The 20,633-nt window shown below is 51.6% G+C and overlaps 1 protein-coding gene and 1 long non-coding RNA gene across 2 annotated transcripts; one reads left to right on the forward strand and one right to left on the reverse strand.

The window, feature by feature from the left end:
- Nucleotides 1-794: 794 nt before the first annotated feature.
- On the reverse strand, nucleotides 795-3,284 carry LOC132214580 (uncharacterized). The gene is made up of 2 exons (XR_009448320.1): nucleotides 2,976-3,284; nucleotides 795-1,903 (listed from the first exon to the last, which is right to left on the reverse strand). It is a non-coding gene; the product is annotated as an uncharacterized LOC132214580 (long non-coding RNA).
- Nucleotides 3,285-9,687: 6,403 nt separating this feature from the next.
- Nucleotides 9,688-20,157, forward strand: BNIP3 (BCL2 interacting protein 3). Its single transcript, XM_059661683.1, has 6 exons — nucleotides 9,688-9,948; nucleotides 15,626-15,776; nucleotides 16,295-16,379; nucleotides 17,735-17,841; nucleotides 17,916-18,065; nucleotides 19,334-20,157. The coding sequence occupies exons 1-6, from the start codon at nucleotides 9,903-9,905 to the stop codon at nucleotides 19,377-19,379; spliced, it is 585 nt and encodes a 194-aa protein (XP_059517666.1). The 5' UTR covers nucleotides 9,688-9,902; the 3' UTR covers nucleotides 19,380-20,157.
- The last annotated feature ends 476 nt before the right edge of the window (nucleotides 20,158-20,633 follow it).

The following is a 20,633-nucleotide window of genomic DNA, read 5'->3' on the forward strand; positions in this document are numbered from 1 at the left end:
CCTGAGCACCTTCTGCCCAGACTGTCAAGGCCTCCGCAGTGGGGGCACTTGGCGAGTGTGCACACAGAACAAACATTTTCATACCTGGGCCCGTTCCCAAGGGTCTGTCCACTCCACCTTCTTCCCCTAGACTTCCTACCCCCAAGCCTGTGCCTTCGAAGTCCTAGCATCAATATAGACAAAGATCGTCAGCCCATAGACTGAAGGGTCCCGGGTTCGATTCTAGTCAAGAGCACGTGCCTCTGTTGCAGGCTCAATCCCGGGCCTGGTCCAGTGCATGCGGGAGGCAACCAATTGATGTGTCTCTCTCATATTGATGTTTCTCTCTGTGTGTCTCTCCCCCTCCCATCCACTCTCTCTAAAGATCAATGGGAAAATATCCTCAAATGAGAATTTACAACAACAACAAAATACCAAAGTAAGTTGCAGACAGTACACGTCACCCTTGAGCACTGCAACATGCACTTCATCCCCGGAGCTCAATCCTTTTTCTAGCTTCATTCTTGGGGGCGAGGAGATCAAGGTGGAGTCAAGGAAGGCTCAGATCTTAGTTTACCAAACGGTGGGCTTTGCCACTGGGGTTCGTTCATGTAGCCCAAACCCCCATCAAGACACAGAACACGACCACGCCCCCAGAGCGCCCCAATGCCCTTTCTGAGTGAATTGCGTGCCCCACTCCCAGGCCAACCATTCCTTATGGTATTTCCCCCCACAGATTCATTCAGCCCAGAAGCTTACTGAACGGAATCACACAGTGTGCTGCCTGGGGGAAGCCTTCCACACTATCACATGTATCAGTAGTTTGCTTTGATTTATTATTGGATATTATTGCGTTATATAAACTTTCCACGGCTGCCTGGCCGGTTTGGCTCAGTGGTTGAGCGTCCATCTATGAACCAGGAGGTCACGGTTCGATTCCCAGTCAGGGCACATGCCGGGGTTGCGGGCTCCATCCCCAGTGTGGGGTGTGCAGGAGGCAGTTGATCAGTGATTCTCTCTCATCATTGATGTTTCTATCTCCCTCTCCCTTCCTCTCTGAAATAAGTATATATTTTTTAAAAACTTTCTACGGCTCATTTCTCCATTCTCCCGTTGAGGGCTACCTAGGCTCTTTCCAATTTGGGTCTATCATGGCCACCAACATTCTCGCACACAGCTTTCTATTTAGGGCACTTTCCGGTTTCTGCATCTGGGACAGCAGGGGGCGGTGGAGAGCTAGTCACTGGAGCCCTGATCTTGGAGAGAGAGGAAGTGTCCCTGTATCACCCGCCGACCTGAGGACAGTCCTTAAACCACGTATGAATGAATGGGACAGAAAGGCGATGAGTGGATCATCACTCATGCCCCACATGTTGGTTCCTCAACAGCCAAGAGGCCACCCAGGAGGCCCGGGTACAGGAAGAGGCAGAGAAGAGAGGGTCAAAGGTCCTCTCAGACCTCAGCCTCCGCTGCGCTGCCAACAGACTCCAGGGGACGTCTCCCTTCGGCTCTTACATGAAGGTCACCTGCGTGTTGTCACGCCTCGGTCCTATGACATGGCTGTTGCTGACGTGCTCTGTGAAGGAAGTCCTCAAAGAGTCGCTATCTGAGCCACCAGCACTGCTGCTTTGTGCTCCCGTGACCTCTGCATTTCTCACACCCGGGCTCGCTGGGGGCATCGTGTCCTGCTGTGCCCTCGTCACTCCCTAGTGACATGTCACATGCTAGGAGACCTTGGGGATCCCTTCACCAAGAAAAGCAGAATTAATCCGAGGGAGTGAGACACAGAAAGACCGATGATGACGCAAAATCACGGGGCAGCTTCCAGAATCTCTGGGAACTGTGTTTCAAACGCTGAGTCCTGCCCTGGCCAGTGTTGCTCAGTTAGTTGAGTGTCCTCCCGGGCACTTGAGGTCACCAGTGCCTATGGAAGGAAGCCAATTAATGTCTCTCTCTCTCTTTCTCTCTCTCCCTCTCCTTTTCTCTCTCTCTAAAATCAATAACAACATATTTTAAAAAATTAAAACATCCCCGTCCCCCAGAACACACAGTCTGGGGTGGGACCTTGGATTTACCACTTGACCGAGCCCGGTTTGGAAACTGCTGGTGGGAAGGAAGCTCTCAGATTTAAAACACAAAGGACGCCCCTGGCTGGTTTGGTTCAGTGGTTAGCGTGTTGGCCCAGGGACCAAAGGGTCACAGGTTCCATTCCCAATGAAGGGGACGTGCCTCGGTTGTGCTCTCACATCGATGTTTCTCTCTCCCCCCCTCCTCCCTCCTTTTCGTCTCTCTCTACCCTCTTCCTTCCACTTTCTCTAGAAACCAACAGAAAAAAAATCCGCCGGTGAGGATTCAAACACAAAGGAAACTGCCTAAGAAGAACCTTGTGTTTACTAATTACCTTATCATCCTTTACTCCTTTTTTTTAAAAGTGTCTTTATTGTGGAAAGTATCATAGGTGTCCTCCCTTCTTCCTCCATTGACACCTCCTCCCCGCTTAAACCATTTGATTTTAAATGCCCTTGGTTAGGAAGATAGGATTTTGCAGTTTACCAGATGGCTGTAAACTGCTTGGCTGTCTAATATCTGTCTCAGTTTCCCCATTCCACTTGTCCGGGTCCTGGCTTACTACCTGGCTCACTCCCACCTGCTACCCGCAGCTCCTTCCCCCGTGCCTGCCCCTTCCGGAGCCTGCCTGGCCGCTCTCAGGACAGCCGCAGAGCCGGCTGCAGGAGGCCAGGGCTGGGAGCCATCAGGAGCCAGCTCAGGGCCTTGGAGAACCAGCTCAGCCCCTTCCAGGACCTCCCCCGCCCCCACAGTCTCTCCCAGGGGGCCCAGTGGTGCCTGGGCACAGGAGCCCAGTGGCTGCTGGAGCCACGGAGCTGCCGGCTGGTCCAGACCCGCTTCCCTGCTCCCCTCCCTGCTCCCGCACAGCCGGCCCAGCCACCACGTGAGCAGTCGCATGACGGTGTTTGCTCAGCGTGTGTTCCCATTACCGCGGGCTGGTTAGAACACACAGGCCGTTCTCCTCCAAGAGCAGCTGGGCGATTGCTTCACATAGAAGGACAAACAAACGTGGCCCCCCGGCGCCCCGGCTGCCTGGACGGGCGCTCCAGGAGCCGCTTCCTGCTGTGGGCATCGCAGGCGCGCAGGGCGGGCGCCAGACACCCTTTGCTCTGGAGAGGATCCTGCTCCTTCACCAGGAGGGACGCGGACCCGGCGAACTGGAGGCTGCGCAAGCCCTTTGTTGACAGTTCGAGGGATTTCATCAGGCGACTAAAAATAGCCCGGGCCTGGTACAGACATCGCTGGGAATTCGTGGAAAAGTTCCCGTTTGTCTGGAAGAGAAAGGGAAACAGAACAGCACGGTCTGCAGGCGGCCCGGCCCCCTGGCCGGCACGGGCCGGGACTTAGAGTCCCTGGGAAGGTGGAAAACAATCCTCGCGTGCTGTCCCTCACGCAGATGCTGGACAGTCTCCAGAGGCCTCAGGTCATTTGAATAATGTCCCCACCCACTCACACAGCCCTGCCGGTCACCAGGGAAACAAAACAGTTGGATTATTCCTTTCCCTAGGGCGAGGGGGGCGGGGAGGGAGGGCAGGGAGAGGCGGCGGAAGCCAGGCAGACTTTTCAAGTCACTTCGAGATCAGAATGCCCTCCTTTTGCGCGCAAGTCTGTAATTATTGTGCCCTGGCCAGTGTAACCATCGAACCTTACTCCAACTCAGGGCTGCACCCAGGAAAGCTGCGTGTGCCGTGTGGGAGGGGCTGGCTGCCTGTCTCCCCTGCATGGCTCCCCTGCCCAGACACAGCCTGACCTCCAGGGGCCATTCAGGGGAAGGTCTTAGCTGCCCATGCACCCCTGGGTGGGAGGCGATCCACGGGGACTGTCCCCTGGGGCTGCCTCTGCCGGGCTTGGGGGCTCTGGAAATGCTGGGCCTCTCCCACCTGCCGTCCGGTCTGGCACTGTGACTGTGGCCACTGCTGCCCACTCAGACCAGTACCTCCCACCTGCCGCTGGCTTTCCCAGTTGACTCCAGGCAGACCCGAGGCAACCCCAGGCCACGCCCTGTCCCCCAGCTAAGCATCTTTTCATGTGTTCACAGGCCGTTTGGGTTTTTGTTTGTTCTCTGTCCACTTAGCACTGGGCTGTTTGTGGTTCACTGGGTCCTGTTGGACTTTTACACCTTCGCATGCTAAGCCTTGGCCTGTCCTGTGGATGGCAGGGAACTCCTTCCAGTCTGAGTCACGCAGTGCCCTTTGCTTCAGTAAAAGGCACCCTCTGCTTGTGAAAAAGGACCAGTGGTCCCTGCCGGCCGGTGGCTGTCACGGTCAGATGGAAGCGGACGTGCCAGGGCTCGGCACTTTGTGGCGCACAGCAAGGGAGCAACGCTGGCTCTCCCGATGCCCACCTTTCCCCGTAACATGTTAAAACACAAATTCAACCGAGTACATCTGGAGACCGAATTGGCTTTAGGATCCACCCATAAACCAGGCAGCAACCCATCCAACTCTAGAAGGCACTCCCAGGGGTTGCACAAAGAGGAAGGGTTTTATTTATTTTTACTTTTTTATCTATGGATTTGAGAGAAAGCAAGCAAGAGAAACTTCGATTTGTTGTTCTACTTATTTACATTGATTCTTGTATGTGCCCTGACCTTGGCCAGCCAGGTTCAGTGGTTTCCCTTTAAGACTAAACATGTGTGTAGGGGGGTGTGGGGGGGGGGGCTTGTAGAGAGTTCTACCTGGGGAGGGAAAACCAGGCTGTGAAAGGAATATTTTCACTTACATTTCTGGGTAATGGCCTGTAGAGACTCAGAGGGCCTATAAAATTTACACATTTCGATGAGCTTAGCAGGTTGCAGTGTGAGACACAAAAATCAATTATGTTTCTAAATACTAGCAATAAACAATCCAATGAAATATAACAATGATGGTAATTACAGTAACGTTAACATATGAATATTTAGGGATAGGTCTGACAAAACCATGCAAGCCCTCTACCCTGAACTACAGAACGCTGCTGAGAGAGATGCGAGAACACCCAGCTAATGGAGAAGCACCCAGCTAATGGAGAAGCACCTAGCTAATGGAGAAGCACCCTTACTGGGCTGGAAGACTCGGTGTCGGCAGCTTCCCTAGCAAGGAGCCTGCGAGGGGTGTGGAGGGAAGCGGTGTGGCGTGGACACTTTCTGTGAGTGCCACCCGTGTCTGTGGGGCAGCTGCTCCCTGTGTGTTTTCTGCCGTGTCACCCCAACACTGCTAGGTCAAGGGTGGTGTCTCATTGAATCAATGAGAATGAAAATTGAGGGCCCCACAGAAGGAAAGGCCAGCGCCTCCAGATCCAGAAAGAAAGCTGAGTGAGTGCCCCTCTCAGGAGCAGCCTTACCTAGACTGGAAACTGCGGACGCATGCTCACCTCACTAACGCAGGGAGGGCCTGCCTGGCAGCCTTGCAAACTCAAGACCTCAAGTAACCACAAAGGATGGTCTGCAATGGAAACCTTTAATTATAAAGCAGGCTATGGTGGGTAGTCACGTCCTAGGACAGTATCTTCTCTGGCAAAGATCAACTTCGATCTTTACTGAGCCTATTGTTTTTTGTCTAAGACAGTGGTCGGCAAACTCATTAGTCTACAGAGCCAAATATCAACAGTACAACGATTGAAATTTCTTTTTTTAAAAAAAATATATTTTATTGATTCTCTACAGAGAGGAAGGGAGAGGGAGAGAGAGCCAGAAACATCGATGAGAGAGAAACATCGAGCCCCCACTGAGGATGTCCCCGCAACCAAGGCACATGCCCCTGACTGGAATCGAACCCGGGACCCTTGAGTCCGCAGGCCGATGCTCCATCTACTGAGCCAAACCGGTCAGGGCTGAAATTTCTTTTGAGAGCCAAATTTTTTAAACTTAAACTATATAGGTAGGTACATTATTATTAACTTAATTAGGGTACTCCTAAGCTGGCCGTTGCTAAAAACGTCCTCATTTTATAATAATAAAGCCACCAACACAAAATAATTACAATTCTTAAATTGATGACAAAAATACCTGTAGGATTTGCAGCTGGTTGGAAAAATACAGGTAACTTTATGCTTCGAGTAGGTACTTTTGTCACCCGCGCGTGATTTGCGGACTCGACTAGCACTAACCACTGCACAATGAGACTGCCGACTCACTGGCTCTCTCAACTCGGGCATGAATCCCGCGCACCTCCCGCGCGCTGCGTATCCCGTGGCCGCCTGCGCCGCATTTCCCGTGGCCCGACCGACCAACACCCCCACTTCTTCTAATGCCACTTCTTCAAAATAGACTCGCCCAGGCCGAAAACCGACTTCTGCGCATGGGCCACGAAGTTTCAATCGCACTGTACGTGCGCCCGCACGTGGTATTTCGTGGAAGAGCCACACTCAAGGGGCCAAAGAGCCGCATGTGGCTCTCGAGCCGCGGTTTGCTGACCACTGGTCTAAGATAACATACCTGTGTTATGTCAGGATAACTTCTAACTTCCCTTTTTTCTGGACCCCCTCAGGGCAAAACCACAAATTCCCTCATTGTTATTGTTATAGTGTTTTTAACTGTGGATTGTTAACTATCCTGCACCCACATGTGTAGAAGAAGCATGTGTCTATCATTTCACTTTTTTTTTCCTTTTATTTATTTATTTATTTATTTATTTTTTCCGTTGTTATTTTTATTATTTATTTATTTATTTATTTATTACAAAGGGTATTACATATGTATCCATTTTATCCCCCCGCCCTAGACAGTCTATCATTTCACTTTTTATCCAATCCCAGAGGTTTCCTTGATTTGCTTTCTCCCACCTCCCTAATCTAGCACCAATGGATTTCATGTCACCTTCTGATGGGAATTTGTAAAACTAAGAGAAAAGCCGCTATTCTTTGGAGCAATGTCTCAATGCGTTGAAATTCTGCTTCCCAGCAATTGTTGACAGTTTGGCTCAAATAAACTCACAAAAATTCTTTACAGGTTTGAATGTTTCTTACGTTAACAAAACGAAGACTTCAGATGAGGACAGCAGAGGCTGTGTCATCGGAGCTGCAGTAGTGGGGGTCCAACTGTCGCTGGGTCCAGCAGAGATCCAAAAGCAGGCAGGGGAGAGGGAGACTTCATGGTAGAAAGGGGGGCTCCAGTGCACTCCGATGGAGGCTGGGGTCCCACAGAGCCTGCAGCAGGGAACCCCGATCGATCAGGGGCTTTCTCTGGTGGGTCTGGGGTTCTGGTGGGTCCTGAGCTGGCAGCTGAGACAGAAATGGGGAAGTCCATTGGGGCGGATTGTTACAGGGGTTGCTATGGGGCTTCCAGTTGCTAGAGACACGTGTCAACGTAAGAAACTTTCAAACCTAAGAGAGTTTTTGTGAATTTACTTGAGCTAAACTGTCAACAACTGCAGGGAAGCAAAATTAACGGATTGGAATACAAGTCCAGAGAATGGCCGTTTTGCACCTTTTTTATACATTGCAAACCAAGGGGAAAGACATAAGTGGGTGACATGAAATCCATTGGTGATAGATTAGGCAGTGATGGCGAACCTTTTGAGCTCGGCGTGTCAGCATTTTGAAAAACCCTAACATAACTCTGGTGCCGTGTCACATATAGAAATTTTTTGATATTTGCAACCATAGTAAAACAAAGGTTTATATTTTTGATATTTATTTTATATATTTAAATGCCATTTAACAAAGAAAAACCAACCAAAAAAATGAGTTCGCGTGTCACCTCTGACACGCGTGTCATAGGTTCGCCATCACTGGATTAGGGAGATGGGAGAAAGCAAAGCAGGTGGGTCGTCTCTGGGAATGGTAGGTAAGATGATAGACACATTCATCTTTTACATAGGGGGGTGCAGGATACTTAACAGTAAAATGGTAGTGCAACCCGACAAGCAAGGGGGTCCAGGCTGGCTGGCACTACTTGAGCCAATTAAGCAGAGACAGGGTTGAATCATATATGAGCGTTTATTCCAATAATGCCGGCAGCATGGGAGAGCAGCAGGTAGAAGGACAAAGATTACGTGGGAAAGTAGGAATTCCAGGCATGGGAAAGCAGGCAAGGTATAATCATTACAGATTACAAATTATGTGGCAGGAGGGGGGGTGGGGGTGGCAGAGGGGGGTGCCTTGGGGACCAGATTACAGGCAATAGGGGCTGGGGGTTGTAAAGAGCAGGGGCCTCCAGGATTAGATTGTTTATCTTCCCGTGATGATAGGCAATTTTCGGTACAGGAGGATGGAATGCACTCTGATGTTTCAGGGCGTCAACTCCCAGCCAGGTTAGAATGTGCTTTCTTTTTTTTTATGGTTGGCTTTTATTTTTTATTTATTTATTTTTTTAACCTTTTATTGGTTAAGGTATTACAGATGTGTCTTTATCTCCCAGTTGTCCCCTCACCCCCCCCCCCAGTCTTGCACTCACCCTCACCCCCTGTTGTCTGCGTCCATCGCTTATGCTTATATGCATGCATACAAGTCCTTTGGTTGATCTCTCTCCCTTACCCCACCCTCCCCTACCTTCCCTCTGAGGTTTGAGCATCTGATCGATGCTTCTCTGTCTCTAAATCTGTTTTTGTTCATCGGTTTATGTTGCTTTCTTTAATCAGAACAAAACAATAATGGTTAACAGAGCATGATTAATATTTATTTTATTTCTTATAATTAATAGCTAGTCCCCAATATTATATTTCTGCCTCTAATAATAGACACGCACATCTTTTACATAGGTGGGTATAGAATACTTAACAGTCAACAGTTAACATAACAATGAGAGGATTTATGGTCTCCACCCTTGTGCCCTGAGGGGTCTGGAAAAAGGGGAGTTACCCTGACATTCCAAAGGTCTGCTTTGGTAGATGCAAAAGACAATAGGCAGGCTCAGCTAAGGTAAAGATTGACTTTTGTCAGGGAAGATTCTAGCCTAGGACCTGCCATAAACTGCTTTTAGTTAAAAAGTTTTAATTTAAGACCATCCTTTGTGGTTACTTTAGGTTTCTGAGTTTGCAAAGCCACCACGCAAGCCTTCCCTGAGCTTGTCAACAGCACGTGGCCCCTTTAGTCCACACACCTTCTGCAAGTCTGACTTCGAGCTGGCTGCCTCCTGGCTGGTCTCGGCAGGTGAGGGCTGGCCTCCCGGAGCCGGTGGCCACGGGGTGTGTCGCATTTGTCTTTGCAGATGGCCTAGCCTGGACTGGTTCCACATGCAGGCCAGCAGCAAGCCCCGGGGTCCATCTCGATTTCTCCTTTCCTTCATTGCCTACGATGCTTCAGGGCGAACAGTAAACCCTCCCGCAACATTACAGATGGCCCTGCGGGCCTCAGTGACCTCGTCGCCTTGCGCACTTGCACTTCGCGTAGGTCCACCTGTAGGACGGAGGCTCACCATCCGCTCCATCTGCCCTTGGACCAACTGAGTCCCAGTCCCGCGAACGGCGCCCCGCCCCCAGCGGAATAGCCCCGCCCACGCTTTGGGTCCGCCTCTCACTCTAGGAAGCCCCCCCCCGCCCCGCGCCTGCGTACAGAGCCCGGATCGTCAGACCCCGCCCAACGCACTCGTGTCCCGTTGCTAACCTCCCAACCGCGCAAGCGCGCTCCAAACCTCAGACGACGCTCAGACCCAACCCGCGCACGCGCCGCACGCGCCGCACGCGCCCCGCGCGCCCCCCGCCCTCGCAGGCCTCTCCCCTTGGCCAATGGGCGACGCCGTCGCTTATCCGCCGCTTATCTGCCTTGCGTCTGTCGGCGCGCGTCAGTCAGTCGGGGTCTCAGGCTGACGTTGCTTGGCCTTCTGTTCCCCGAGTTCGTGTTCCGGCTCCCGCCGTCCGCTTCTGAGCGCCTGACACTCAACCAACCCCGGCCCCGACCCCAGCCCAACCCGCCGGCCGCAGCGCCCTCCCTCCGGCGCCATGTCGCAGAGCGGGACTCCCGGACTGCAGGAGGAGAGCCTGCAGGGTGAGCCGCCGGGGCTGGGGGTCGGGGAGGCTGCAGTGCGAGGCCTCCCCGGGACGGGAGCGGGAGCGCCGTCCCCTTCGGGGGGTCTGCGTAGCGGGCTCGGGCCGCTCACTGCCCAAAGGCGGGGGTCCGGGGACGCCAGGTGGGTCTCCGGGACGTGGGAGGGCCCCAGTTGCCTTGTCCGCGGGGGTAGCTCTCGGCTGGGGGTTCTGGACACGGATTGGATTCCACCAGCAAGCCTAAAATCTGCAGCGAAGGGCAACTGGAGATGCCACGGTCCTTAAAGACCGTGTTCCAGTTCGTACCGTGTAGTTCAGACCAGAGTGGGTTGTAGCGAGCGGAGGACTGGGCAGGGGCTGTGGACCTCGAGCGGCAGTGCTAGCCCTAGTGACGGCTAGGACTCGCGAGGGCCCAGGCTGCTCTTCTCAGTGTAAGAGGTGGGCAGCGTTTAAAAAATGGTATCGGCGTGTGCACATGTCCCACTTGCACTGGAAAGTCACTCCAAAACAAAGCTCAGCATTGATTTGTGGCTTCAAAAAAGAAACCGGAGGACCGGTTCCGGCTGCTCCGTGCTGCAGCCGGTGCAGAGCTTAGGCGCACCTTGCCTGGCGCCCCGCGCTCAGGGCCGCGCTGCTTCCTGGCAGCTGAGTGGTGGCAGCCTGGAGGTCCGCCCGGGGGCCTGGCTGCTCCGGGCCCATCCAGCGGTCCGGGGGCCGGGGAGTGGGAGGTAGGGTTCGGTGGCCGTCGACCTTCGTGTTCTCTGAAGCAAGAGTTTACTAAGCAGAATGAGCATGTAAATAAGCTGTAGGAGGACTGTTCAAACCTTCCAGAATGAATATTAAAATCGTTAATTATTCAGATAAAGTTAGTGAGCTTATTAGCCCAATACATTGTATAATGTATTTAAAAATTACACCCGCATTTAAAAAAATCTGTAATCTTAAATTTTGAAATTGCCTAATTATTTTGTTTGAACTAGATGAAGGGATTAAATCTTTGCTGTCTTTCCTCACACGAGACTCAAGGGGTGTTTTATAAACCCTTCCTTTGCCTTACAAACCACCCCTTTTCTAATGATCAAACTGCTTACTTGCTAACTATTTTCCTTACTGGTTCAGATTTAGTTTGGAAGGTTCCGAGTCCTCGAGGGGCTCAGGTCTCCCTCCCCTGATTGACACCGAACTGCTGAGTCACTGGCAATGCAAAATGGCCAGCTCACGAATTAAAAGATGGGTTTTTCTGTTTTGCTTATTCTATAAAAAGGTGGTTACACAGGGAGTGGAAACTCATGGTAAGGGCTCTTTGGGCCATTTGCTCCTGTGTACGTGCGGCAGGGCACAGGCCGCTCTCCGGTCTGTGGGAGGAGCACTGGGGAAGGGCAGCTGCCCTGGAAATGTGAACCCGAGGATTCCTGGCCTGGCCTCCGCTCTGATTTGATTCGGTTCCCTCTTGTTTACGTCTGACTAGGACTGAGTAGCCAAACCCACAACAGCAGCACTTTCCTCTTTCCTTGTATTGGCCAGGACCAAATGTTTTCCCCCGTTCACCTCCTGGCCCATCTAGTTAGAACTGTTGACTTGCAAGGTGTTCTCATGCCTTTTTGTCAGGAGATAAACGACTGCTGAACAGCAGGGAGATGGCGTTTTGGCCGATGTTTACACAGGGCGGGGGAGGGAGGTGCATGGCTTCCTTCCCAGGAGGCCCCTCTTCGCTTGAGTGCATCCTTGGTACCCAGCCTTCCCTGGGAGACAGCCCCACCTCTTCCCAGGTGCTCACCACGGACAGAAGTGAATGAAGAGAGAACTAATGATTTATTTGAGGGGACTTTAGTACCATGCAGTTTGAGAGCATAAAGGGGTTTCAGACATCTGAGTCCTAGCCCAGTTACTAATTTCACAGATGGTCACAATCATCAAGCCCAGTGGGCAAGGGACAACATTAAAGGAAAAATCAGATGGCTTTATGTTCAGAATCACTATTTCCCTTTTTGGGGAATCACTTTTCAGTCAAGGCTTGTTCCTGTGCCACCTCTCCCAGGGAAGAAGCCCTCTGTGACTAGGGTGGCTGTCCCCCTCCCTCCCCCTAGCTGCTCTGCCCCAGGCTTTCCCTCTGGGCTGCCAGGCCACCTCCCGCAGTTCTGACACTGATCTCTCTTACAGAAAGTTGTTTGGATATTTGTCATTCCCTCTAGCCAGTCATTTTCAACCCTGCCTCATTGTAGCTTTTCCAAGAGACTGTATTTGCTGGGGTCCTGCCCTAGCACTGCAGATCAGAATTTGCAGAGTGCAGTGGGTTGGCCTCTGGGAACAGTGGAAACGCACCACAGGTGATTCTCTTTAGCCACTGATGGGACCTGCTACCTGGGGCTGTGGGGTGGCCTTGTGGGGCTCCATTCCCTCGGGTCTGTCCAGAAAAGGCTGGAGCTGGTGGCCACTTAACCTCATCAACCTTGTTCAGAGGTTGGCTTGCTGTGTCGTTATGGTAAAATACAAGCAGGTGTGGCTGGGCAGCTAGGAATGAGGGCTTGCCTTGATCAGCTACAGCACCTGTTTCTTCCCAGGCCTCATTATGAGGCCAGTTACTTGGTAGATGATTTTCGACTCTGAGAAACTTTTCTAAGGTCGTGAAGCAACCGTAACGCCATCTTTCTTACAAGATGTAAGTACGTTCATATCATACTTGCTCTTCATTTTCCAGTTGTTTAACGTCAATAATACAACTTGCCCTTCACTAAATCATTCCTTGGAATATACATATTTTAGACCCAAAGCTTTTGCTGCAGAATGGGATTTTTACTTTCTCAAGGATGCTTAGGACTTTTTATGAGATGATTCTAAAAAGCATATATTAGTACTTGTCTCCATGGAGCCCTGAGTTGGCCCTTGAGGTATAATAAAATATATGGACACCTGAAACTAATATGTCATGTATCAATTAGACCTCATTTAAAATTGTTTATTTAGTGTTCTCTGTTTATGGGCACAGAGCTCTAAACCCTTGGGTTCTTGAATGACAGGATTGTCTTTGCTATTCAACAGCCCCTTTTGTAGGGAGTCCCAGTGGAACACAGGAGTCTGCTCATGAGGTGACCCGTGAGGCCCTGGGGAGCCTCAGGGTGCAGGTGGAAAGACCAGCTCAGTGATCGGAGGGTGGAATCCAGGAGGAGGGACTGGAGATTGGGTTATGTTGATCCTCACCCGAGGATATTTTTTTCCATTGATTTTTAGAGAGAGAGGAAGGAAGGGGGAGAGAAAGAGGGAGAGAAACATCCACTGGTTGTCTCACGCACGGGGCCAGGGATTGAGCCTGCAACCAAGGTACAAGGCTTTGACTGTAATCAAACCCAGGACCCTTCAGTCCCAGGGCCTATGCTCTATCCACTGAGCCAAACTGGCTAGGGCTAGAGCTTGGGCTATGAAACCTTTGAGCTGGGAGGGTGGTGCACAGGGAGAGGCCTCTTGGCGTCTCCTCCAGTTGGCTGCTCCTGAGTTGTGTCCTTTCTGGTAAATGGGTGAATGTCAGTAAAGTTCGGGAGTTGTCTGGTGAGTGTGTGTGGAGGGTGGGTATTGTAGGAACTCTAGAATGTGTGGTCTGCCAGGCAGGAGAGGGGGAGGCCTGGCATCCCCTTGGCTGGTGTCTGATGTGGGGGCAGTCTCATGGGACTAAGCCCTTTAACTTGTGGGACCTGACCTCGACTGCCGGTAGTGGCGGCATTGACTTCAACTGTTAGACGGCCAGTTGGTATTGGAGAATTGGTTATTGGTGTGGAAACCCTCACACATGTATCAGAGGTGGTATCAAAAGACTCTGTTTACATCAGATACCACAGTGAGCTGATCTGGTACCTTAAGCCAGGCCCAGAATCCGACTAACCTGCTGAACCTAGGAAAATGGAACCGTGCCCAGCACGGGCCCGTGGTACTGTTCCATGCCACCGCGCCAGAGCTGGCGTGCTAGTTGGCCGAGTATCACCTTGGGTGCCAGGGGAGGAAGGAGGGCTTGCGCTTTTACATTGATGCGTGGGGGTGGGGTGATCAGAGCACGCGGAAGATGGCCGGCAGCCTCGATGATGACACGGTGAGTCTCTGGAAATGATGGAGGCTCTGAAGTCACGGTAGCCTTTGCTCAGAGAGGGCGCAGTGGCCTGGGCTCCTGCTGTGTTCATGACACGCAGCGAGAGAGGCTAGCGGGGAACGGGCGTTGATTTGAAAATCTGAGTGATGGTTTTGTTAGAAGTGGCCTGATACGCCTTTTTCTAATATGATAGAGGCTATTGAGGGTCAGTGGACTTTCAGAAGGAGGTGCCGCTCAGTGTGGAAAGTCATGAGTGGCTGGGGTGCAGCCCAGTGGTTTAGGACCAGCTGCTCAGTCCCCTCACCTTTGGGAGATGATTATTGTAATATAATTAGTTTGCTGAGCTGCCCAAAACATGGATTTTTCAGTCTTCTGTTCACTCTGCCTTCACTCCGTCCCTACTCTATCAGTGATCTAGGGACACACAGATGTGGAGATACACAGACTCAGGGCACAAAATAGAGAACTGTCCTGGGCCCGTGCTCTTCCCAGCCCCTGAGCAGAGGGAGAAGCAGAGGCCGCCTGGTCAGTGAATGGAAAAAACTTACCCGGGTCAGATCACACACACAGATTACTTCAGGTTCACTGAACCCAGGTCTGAATGAGTGTCAGAACAGTGCAGCTTCTTGAAAATAATACAGTAGACTACCTTCATGACCTCAGATTTGGAGGAGGTCGAAAATCTGACTAAAATCAAGAGTTTATGTTCATTAGAAGATGTGGAGTGAAAAGACAAACAGTGCAAGCTACTTGCGACACATTCAGATGGAGGAAGGCTGTTATCTTGAATATTGAACTGCTACAGACAGACAGACCACGCCCCCTTGTGTACACCGACCTGTCATCCGGGTGCACAGCCCTGAGCACCGTGGGCGCCACTCACCACATGCGCTGGCTCAGCTGGGTGGAAGGCGTTCATCCAGTTCACGCCCAGCACTGGCCTTTGGGAGATGCAGCTTCGCTGAAAGTAGTGGCTTCACTCGAGGGTTCTGTGCTGCGGGTGAGGGTGGCTTTTGTGTTATGTTTGGTAAGACATGGCAGTTCTCTGAATCTATAAAACCTGTCTGGGTAGAATCCATTTGTTCGGGATTTATAACGTCAATTTTTAGTTCAAGTTAGAAATGCTGAGCTCACTCCGAGAGGACTCAGCCAGGTGACTTGGGGGGATGGCTTGCTCTGCTTAGTCAAGTTCAGTCAGAAATCACCTTTGTTGTGTCCAGGGTGTATTCCTCTGGCTCCTGATGTTAATCAAGATGGAGCAGCAAGTATAATACTTGGGCCCTTTCGGGTGAGAATGTGCCGCTGGTGTGTGGGAATCTTGAAAAGAGATAGTTTAAACCTTACCATTTAAAACTCAAGCTTTTGTTGGCACCCTCTTCTAAAAGTTGAGTGTAAAAAAGCTCTCTGGTCATTTGGACTCTGCTGCTGCAGACACGTGTCCCAGCTCCTCAGGAGGGTGAGGCGGGACCAGCAGCTGTGCTGCACGACCTGGAAATGGGTGTGGCTCAAGCCATCCGTGTGTCCCAGCTCCTCTGGGGAATGGAAGGGTGGACTGGTTGTCACGGGTAGAAATTCTAACTCTGCCCTTGTTTTGTCCCCACAGGCTCCTGGGTGGAACTGCACTTTAGCAGTAACGGGAACGGCAGCAGCGTGCCAGCCTCAGTTTCTATTTATAATGGTGACATGGAGAAAATCCTGCTGGATGCCCAGCATGAGTCTGGACGGAGCAGCTCTAAGAGTTCTCACTGTGACAGGTGGGTGCAGACACATGCATGCCACAGTGCTGCTTGAACTAGGAGCGAGCAGGCTCGACTGTGGTGCCCATTCCCTTAGACAGCGGCTCCTTGTCCTCTGGTGGAAGGAGGGACCACGATGCAGCAAGGGGCAGACACTATCCTGTCCCCTCCCCTGCTTCTGCCCCCTCACCTCCAGTAGCTTTGTCAGGAGCAACTGTCCTCGGCACGGCCAGTGACTCGGGCAGCATGGCTGAGTCCGAGATCAAAGGCCAGGTGCTCACCAGGATTGTGTAACAGACCACAAAGCTAGTGGGTGACGAAACCACCACCCTCAGGCTATCCCGTGTCCTCCTGGGACTGGCTGGTGGACGCTTGTTGGGCTCAGCTGGAAGGTGGGAGATGGGTCTGGCCCTGGCCTTGTGCCAGTGGAAGGGAAGCTGCTCCTCACTGGCCATCCCTTCCGCAGAGCTTTGCCTCTGATGCAGAGAATGCTAACATGTTCTGTTTTTCCCACTCTCATTCATATCATTTTCTAGCCCGCCTCGCTCACAGACCCCACAGGACACGAACCGAGCATCTGAGACAGACAGCCATAGCATTGGAGAAAAGAACAGCTCTCAGGTAGGCCAGGGTGGCTGTGTAGTATGTGATCTGCTCCTGTGATCAGTCTGCAGTGGGACCGAGTAGAGAAACGTCTGGCTTTGAGAATGTTTCTTGCCTTTTTTGGAATGTGTGGGGCAAGGGCATCTCTACACCCGGGCTCACACTGAGCTGACTAATTATGGGCTTAGGTAGGATAAAGGGTGGGGCTCTCTATCCCATATACCTATGTCCTGGAGTGGGTGTGAGTGGCCTGTGGGAAGGGTATCTGGGGTCGTTAGTGGGTAGTCACAGTCTTCTTGACTATAGGTTGGACTGTGAATGGGTTTTAATGTCTACGGGAGAGCCGGCATTCTCTATAAGCCACTCAGGGCAGCTCTACCATTGTGGTTGAAATGCTGATGGGCCTTCCTCATGCAGAGGAAGCAATGCCAGTTGCTTCCAGAAACTGTCCTCAGGCCATGCTAACTGGTGGGTGCTCGGGTGGTTTAGAGTTAGGAGCTAACCAGGCTGATCATTTCAGCCCGAGGTCCCTGTTCTAACATGTCAGGCACTGAGCTTTGCTGTGAGAGTGAGTACAGGGTGGTGGCCCTAGCAGATGTGCATCAGTGGCGAAGGCCGGTCCTCCTTCGCTCAGCTGGGCACACAAGAAATGCCTTTAGGTGCTGCTCCAGCCAGCGCCTAGTTCTCTCCCTCCCAGGATGGTCCCCTCAGAAGGACAGGAGGAATCCTTGTTCCCCAGGCTTTGTCTGGCACCAAAGGCTTCCAGGACTTGCAGGAGCTCCTGCCCCAGACACTTGGGTCCACTCCCAACTGGGGTGCCCTGATGTCTGGGTTGGCTTTGCATTCTGGAGCAATTCTAAAATGTTAAGCAGTTTGTTTTTTTCGTATTCTAAAAAGGAATTTTATGCTCAGATACAGAATTTTTAAAATGCAAAAGCACCTATAATCCTACTTTTTAAAGCCCCCTTTCGCTAGTGCATTGTTGCATGATTTTACAAATGTAGCTGGATCATGGCCTAGGAGTTTGACTTTTCTTGCCCTTTTACACGAGAGCAGCTTTCTCTCAACAGTTTGCTCCACAGCGTTCGCAGTTTTCATTTCCTTCTGTTGTGCCAGCTCGCCTTCTGCGTCTTTGTGGTGCCGTCCTCTCTTCATGTTGCGTCCTTGGGACAGTATTTGCTGCTCTTACTGCCACCAGATCTCACAGTTGAGGCTTTGGCCACAGTGTCTGTCTGTCCGTAAAGGGGGAAGAGTGTGAGATGCAGCTCCACGGCTCACCCTCTGCCCACGGACCTGGCTCTGAGATCAGCCTCTGGTCTGATGCTGGGCGGGGGGCGGTGATTCCTCGGTTTTTAACATTCACTCTCTCTTAGTCTGAAGAAGATTACATTGAGAGAAGGAAAGAAGTTGAAAGCATCCTGAAGAAAAATTCAGACTGGATATGGGACTGGTCAAGCCGGCCGGAAAACATCCCCCCTAAGTGAGTGTTTTGAGCATCATGAACTAGCTTTGAGGCGGAGCCTGCCAGTGAACTTACAGCTCTTCCCTCTGCAGGGAGTTCCTGTTCAGGCACCCGAAGCGCACGGCCACCCTCAGCATGAGGAACACAAGTGTCATGAAGAAGGGGGGTGTCTTTTCAGCTGAGTTTCTCAAAGTCTTCCTTCCATCTCTGCTGCTCTCACACCTGTTGGCCATTGGGTTGGGGTAAGTGATCCTGCATGGCCTGCCTGGACAGTTCTAGGTCTCAGTGACTTCCTTTTAAGCATTTTACTGAAATAATAGGCCATAAGTCACAGCTTATGTAACTATGTAAGCAAACATGTCCATGTGATCATTGTCTAGGTCAGGAAACAAACATGACCATGACCCTGGGAGCCCTGCCCCCTACCCTGCAGGCCGCTGCCAGTATAGGCGAGGGCACATACGCGGGACTGGTGCTGGCTGCCTTAGCCGTGCTGTCTGTGCAGGAGCAGACGGCCGGCCCCGCCTCAGGGCCTGCTGTGTGCACGCTCTGCACACCCGTTTCTGCTGCAGAGAGGTGCTGTCACTCGCGACTCCTGCAGTCCCCTCAGCCGGGACACAAGGCTTTCCTCTGGCTTCTTGCACTAATGATGCAGAAAACCCACAAGTTCAGCTACAGATCCTAAGGACCTTTGACCCAGACAGCACTGAGGCACTGGGCATGAATCTGGGGAGACGGGGCTGCTCTTCTCTCTGGCTCACCCCAGCCTGTCCGGGGTGGTAGCCTCACGTGTCCTGCTGGGCGACGGTGCCCTATGGCTGCAGCTCACTGGACAGACTGGGTGTCTTCAGCTTCTGATTTAGGCTGGTGCCACTTGGCAGGAGGGCTCGAGTCTGAGGCAGAGGGAGACCACAGTTCTGCCTGTGGGAATGGCTTCCTGGGTGGGCTCCTCCATGTCAGCGTGTCCAGATTTATTGTGTCCAATGCTTTTCAGGGTCAGACTCGCCTGGGTGTGTATATGCAGTGATTTCTGGAGCTTTCTCCAGAACTAGCACTTGAGATTCTGAGGGGGCAGAGCCGTCAGGGTAGTGTCTGCAGCCAACTCCCACCTGGGAGCTGCCCTGCATCCTTCCTTCCAAAATTAACTTGACCCCCTGGGGCTCACCTCTCCAGTCACCTCCTAAGCATTTGCCGTGCCTGCCAAGCTCCTCCATTTCTGTCCCCTTTCCTGGAGTCACACCCTCCTCTGCCATGGCCTCTGAGGTTGGTAGTCAGTACCATGTGCAGGACTTTGTCCAGCAGGCTGCTGCATCCCGGGACTATAGTGTGCTCATGCAGGTCGGGGAGTCCCTCCTTCGTGGGGGTGTTGAGGGCATGAGGCGACTGTAGAATGCAGAGGTGGGGACACTGGGTAACGGTGCAGCCAGTCTGAGCTGCATGGGGACAGCCGGGCTCACGGCTGCCCGGCTGGAGTCCTGGGTCCACACTCGCCTCTTACTTTTCTGCTCAGGATCTACATCGGGCGGCGTCTGACCACCTCCACCAGCACCTTCTGAGGAGGAATTGGAATCGGCTTTTCACAAGGGAGCGGGATTCATACCAGAGCTTGCGACATGGCTCACTGAGGCGCGGTCCTGGCCTTGGTGGCTGGCCACTGTGTTGATTTGTTCTGTAAATGCTGGGTGCCTGATTTAGTGAGTCGAAGAATAGACACTGAAACCACGCTAACCTAGAACCAGCCCTACCTGTGGGATCAATCAATGAGCATGTCACACTAATACTACTGGAATAATGTGGTGGTAACTTTTCTTTGACATTATAAATATGAGTATAAATAATTTTACCATGCTAGTCATGATGTATGTATTTTAATTATCTGTAACCTTAATTCAGTTAAAACTCTCCCTATTTTGAATGAATGAATAATGTTATTAAAGTGACTCCATAAATGGTTTGTCCCAAATAAACATGTGGCCTTACATTCACACTGCTGTAGGGCACCCTGTATGTGGATGCAGGTGTCTGTGAAGACTACGCTTCACTGTTAGCTGTTCTGATTAGTGTGTGATAGGGCCCAGGGCACAGGCCAGGCGCTGTGCAGTGCAGACACTGGCCTGCGTGCTGGGGCAGGGCGGGGACTGTAGTGACCGCATAGATGATGCACCTAGGACACCTGCTAAAGCACCTTCCTTGTCCCCACTCGGGACTGCTGCATTTAGGCTCATTTGTGTTCATTTTTTTGCGTGCTCTGAGATTTAGCTTCATTCTAAGTAAATCAGTGTCTACTTTAAAAGACTGGAAATAGAAAACAATAAACTTTTGCCAAATCCTTCAGAGATTACTGTATTTGTATATGGTTTAAAAGGAAAACTATGAACGCTTTAGGGTTAAACCAGGCATAGTCCCCCTGTTGTCTAATTATTCTCTCTTCAACATGGTTTTTTCAAGGCTGCCCCTGGTATGCTGTTTATGCTGTTGTGTTATTTGTTTCACTTTTCCATATTAAATGCAGTTGTTAAAATAAACGTAAAAATTTCCTTTTTAAAAATCTTCTGTTAATATTGAGATGATTCACAGCCCTCATTGGCAGACAGCTGGCTGAGTGGCATCGGAATACTTTGGCATGTACCTCTAAGAGTCGCTAAGGTCCCATTCAGTCAGCAAGTGTGTCTTTCCTGGGAAACGGGGTCTGTCTGCTCCTGGGCTTCTCTCTAGTGTCATGACATTGGCGTGGCACTCAGCATGTCTGGGAAAGGTGAGTGCCCATAGAATTAACGCCTCTTAAAGAGCTAGTGACCCCCCATTGCCAC

Source organism: Myotis daubentonii, chromosome 13 (genome assembly GCF_963259705.1).
Source record: "Myotis daubentonii chromosome 13, mMyoDau2.1, whole genome shotgun sequence".
NCBI classification, from domain to species: Eukaryota; Metazoa; Chordata; class Mammalia; order Chiroptera; family Vespertilionidae; genus Myotis; species Myotis daubentonii.

Excerpts from the sequence above, each read along its gene's own strand:
- BNIP3 (XM_059661683.1), top strand. The coding sequence starts at position 9,903 with ATGTCGCAGAGCGGGACTCCCGGACTGCAGGAGGAGAGCCTGCAGG. Across the intron at positions 9,949-15,625 it reads GCAGGAGGAGAGCCTGCAGG|GCTCCTGGGTGGAACTGCAC; the intron begins GTGAGCCGCCGG and ends TTGTCCCCACAG. Across the intron at positions 15,777-16,294 it reads AAGAGTTCTCACTGTGACAG|CCCGCCTCGCTCACAGACCC; the intron begins GTGGGTGCAGAC and ends ATCATTTTCTAG.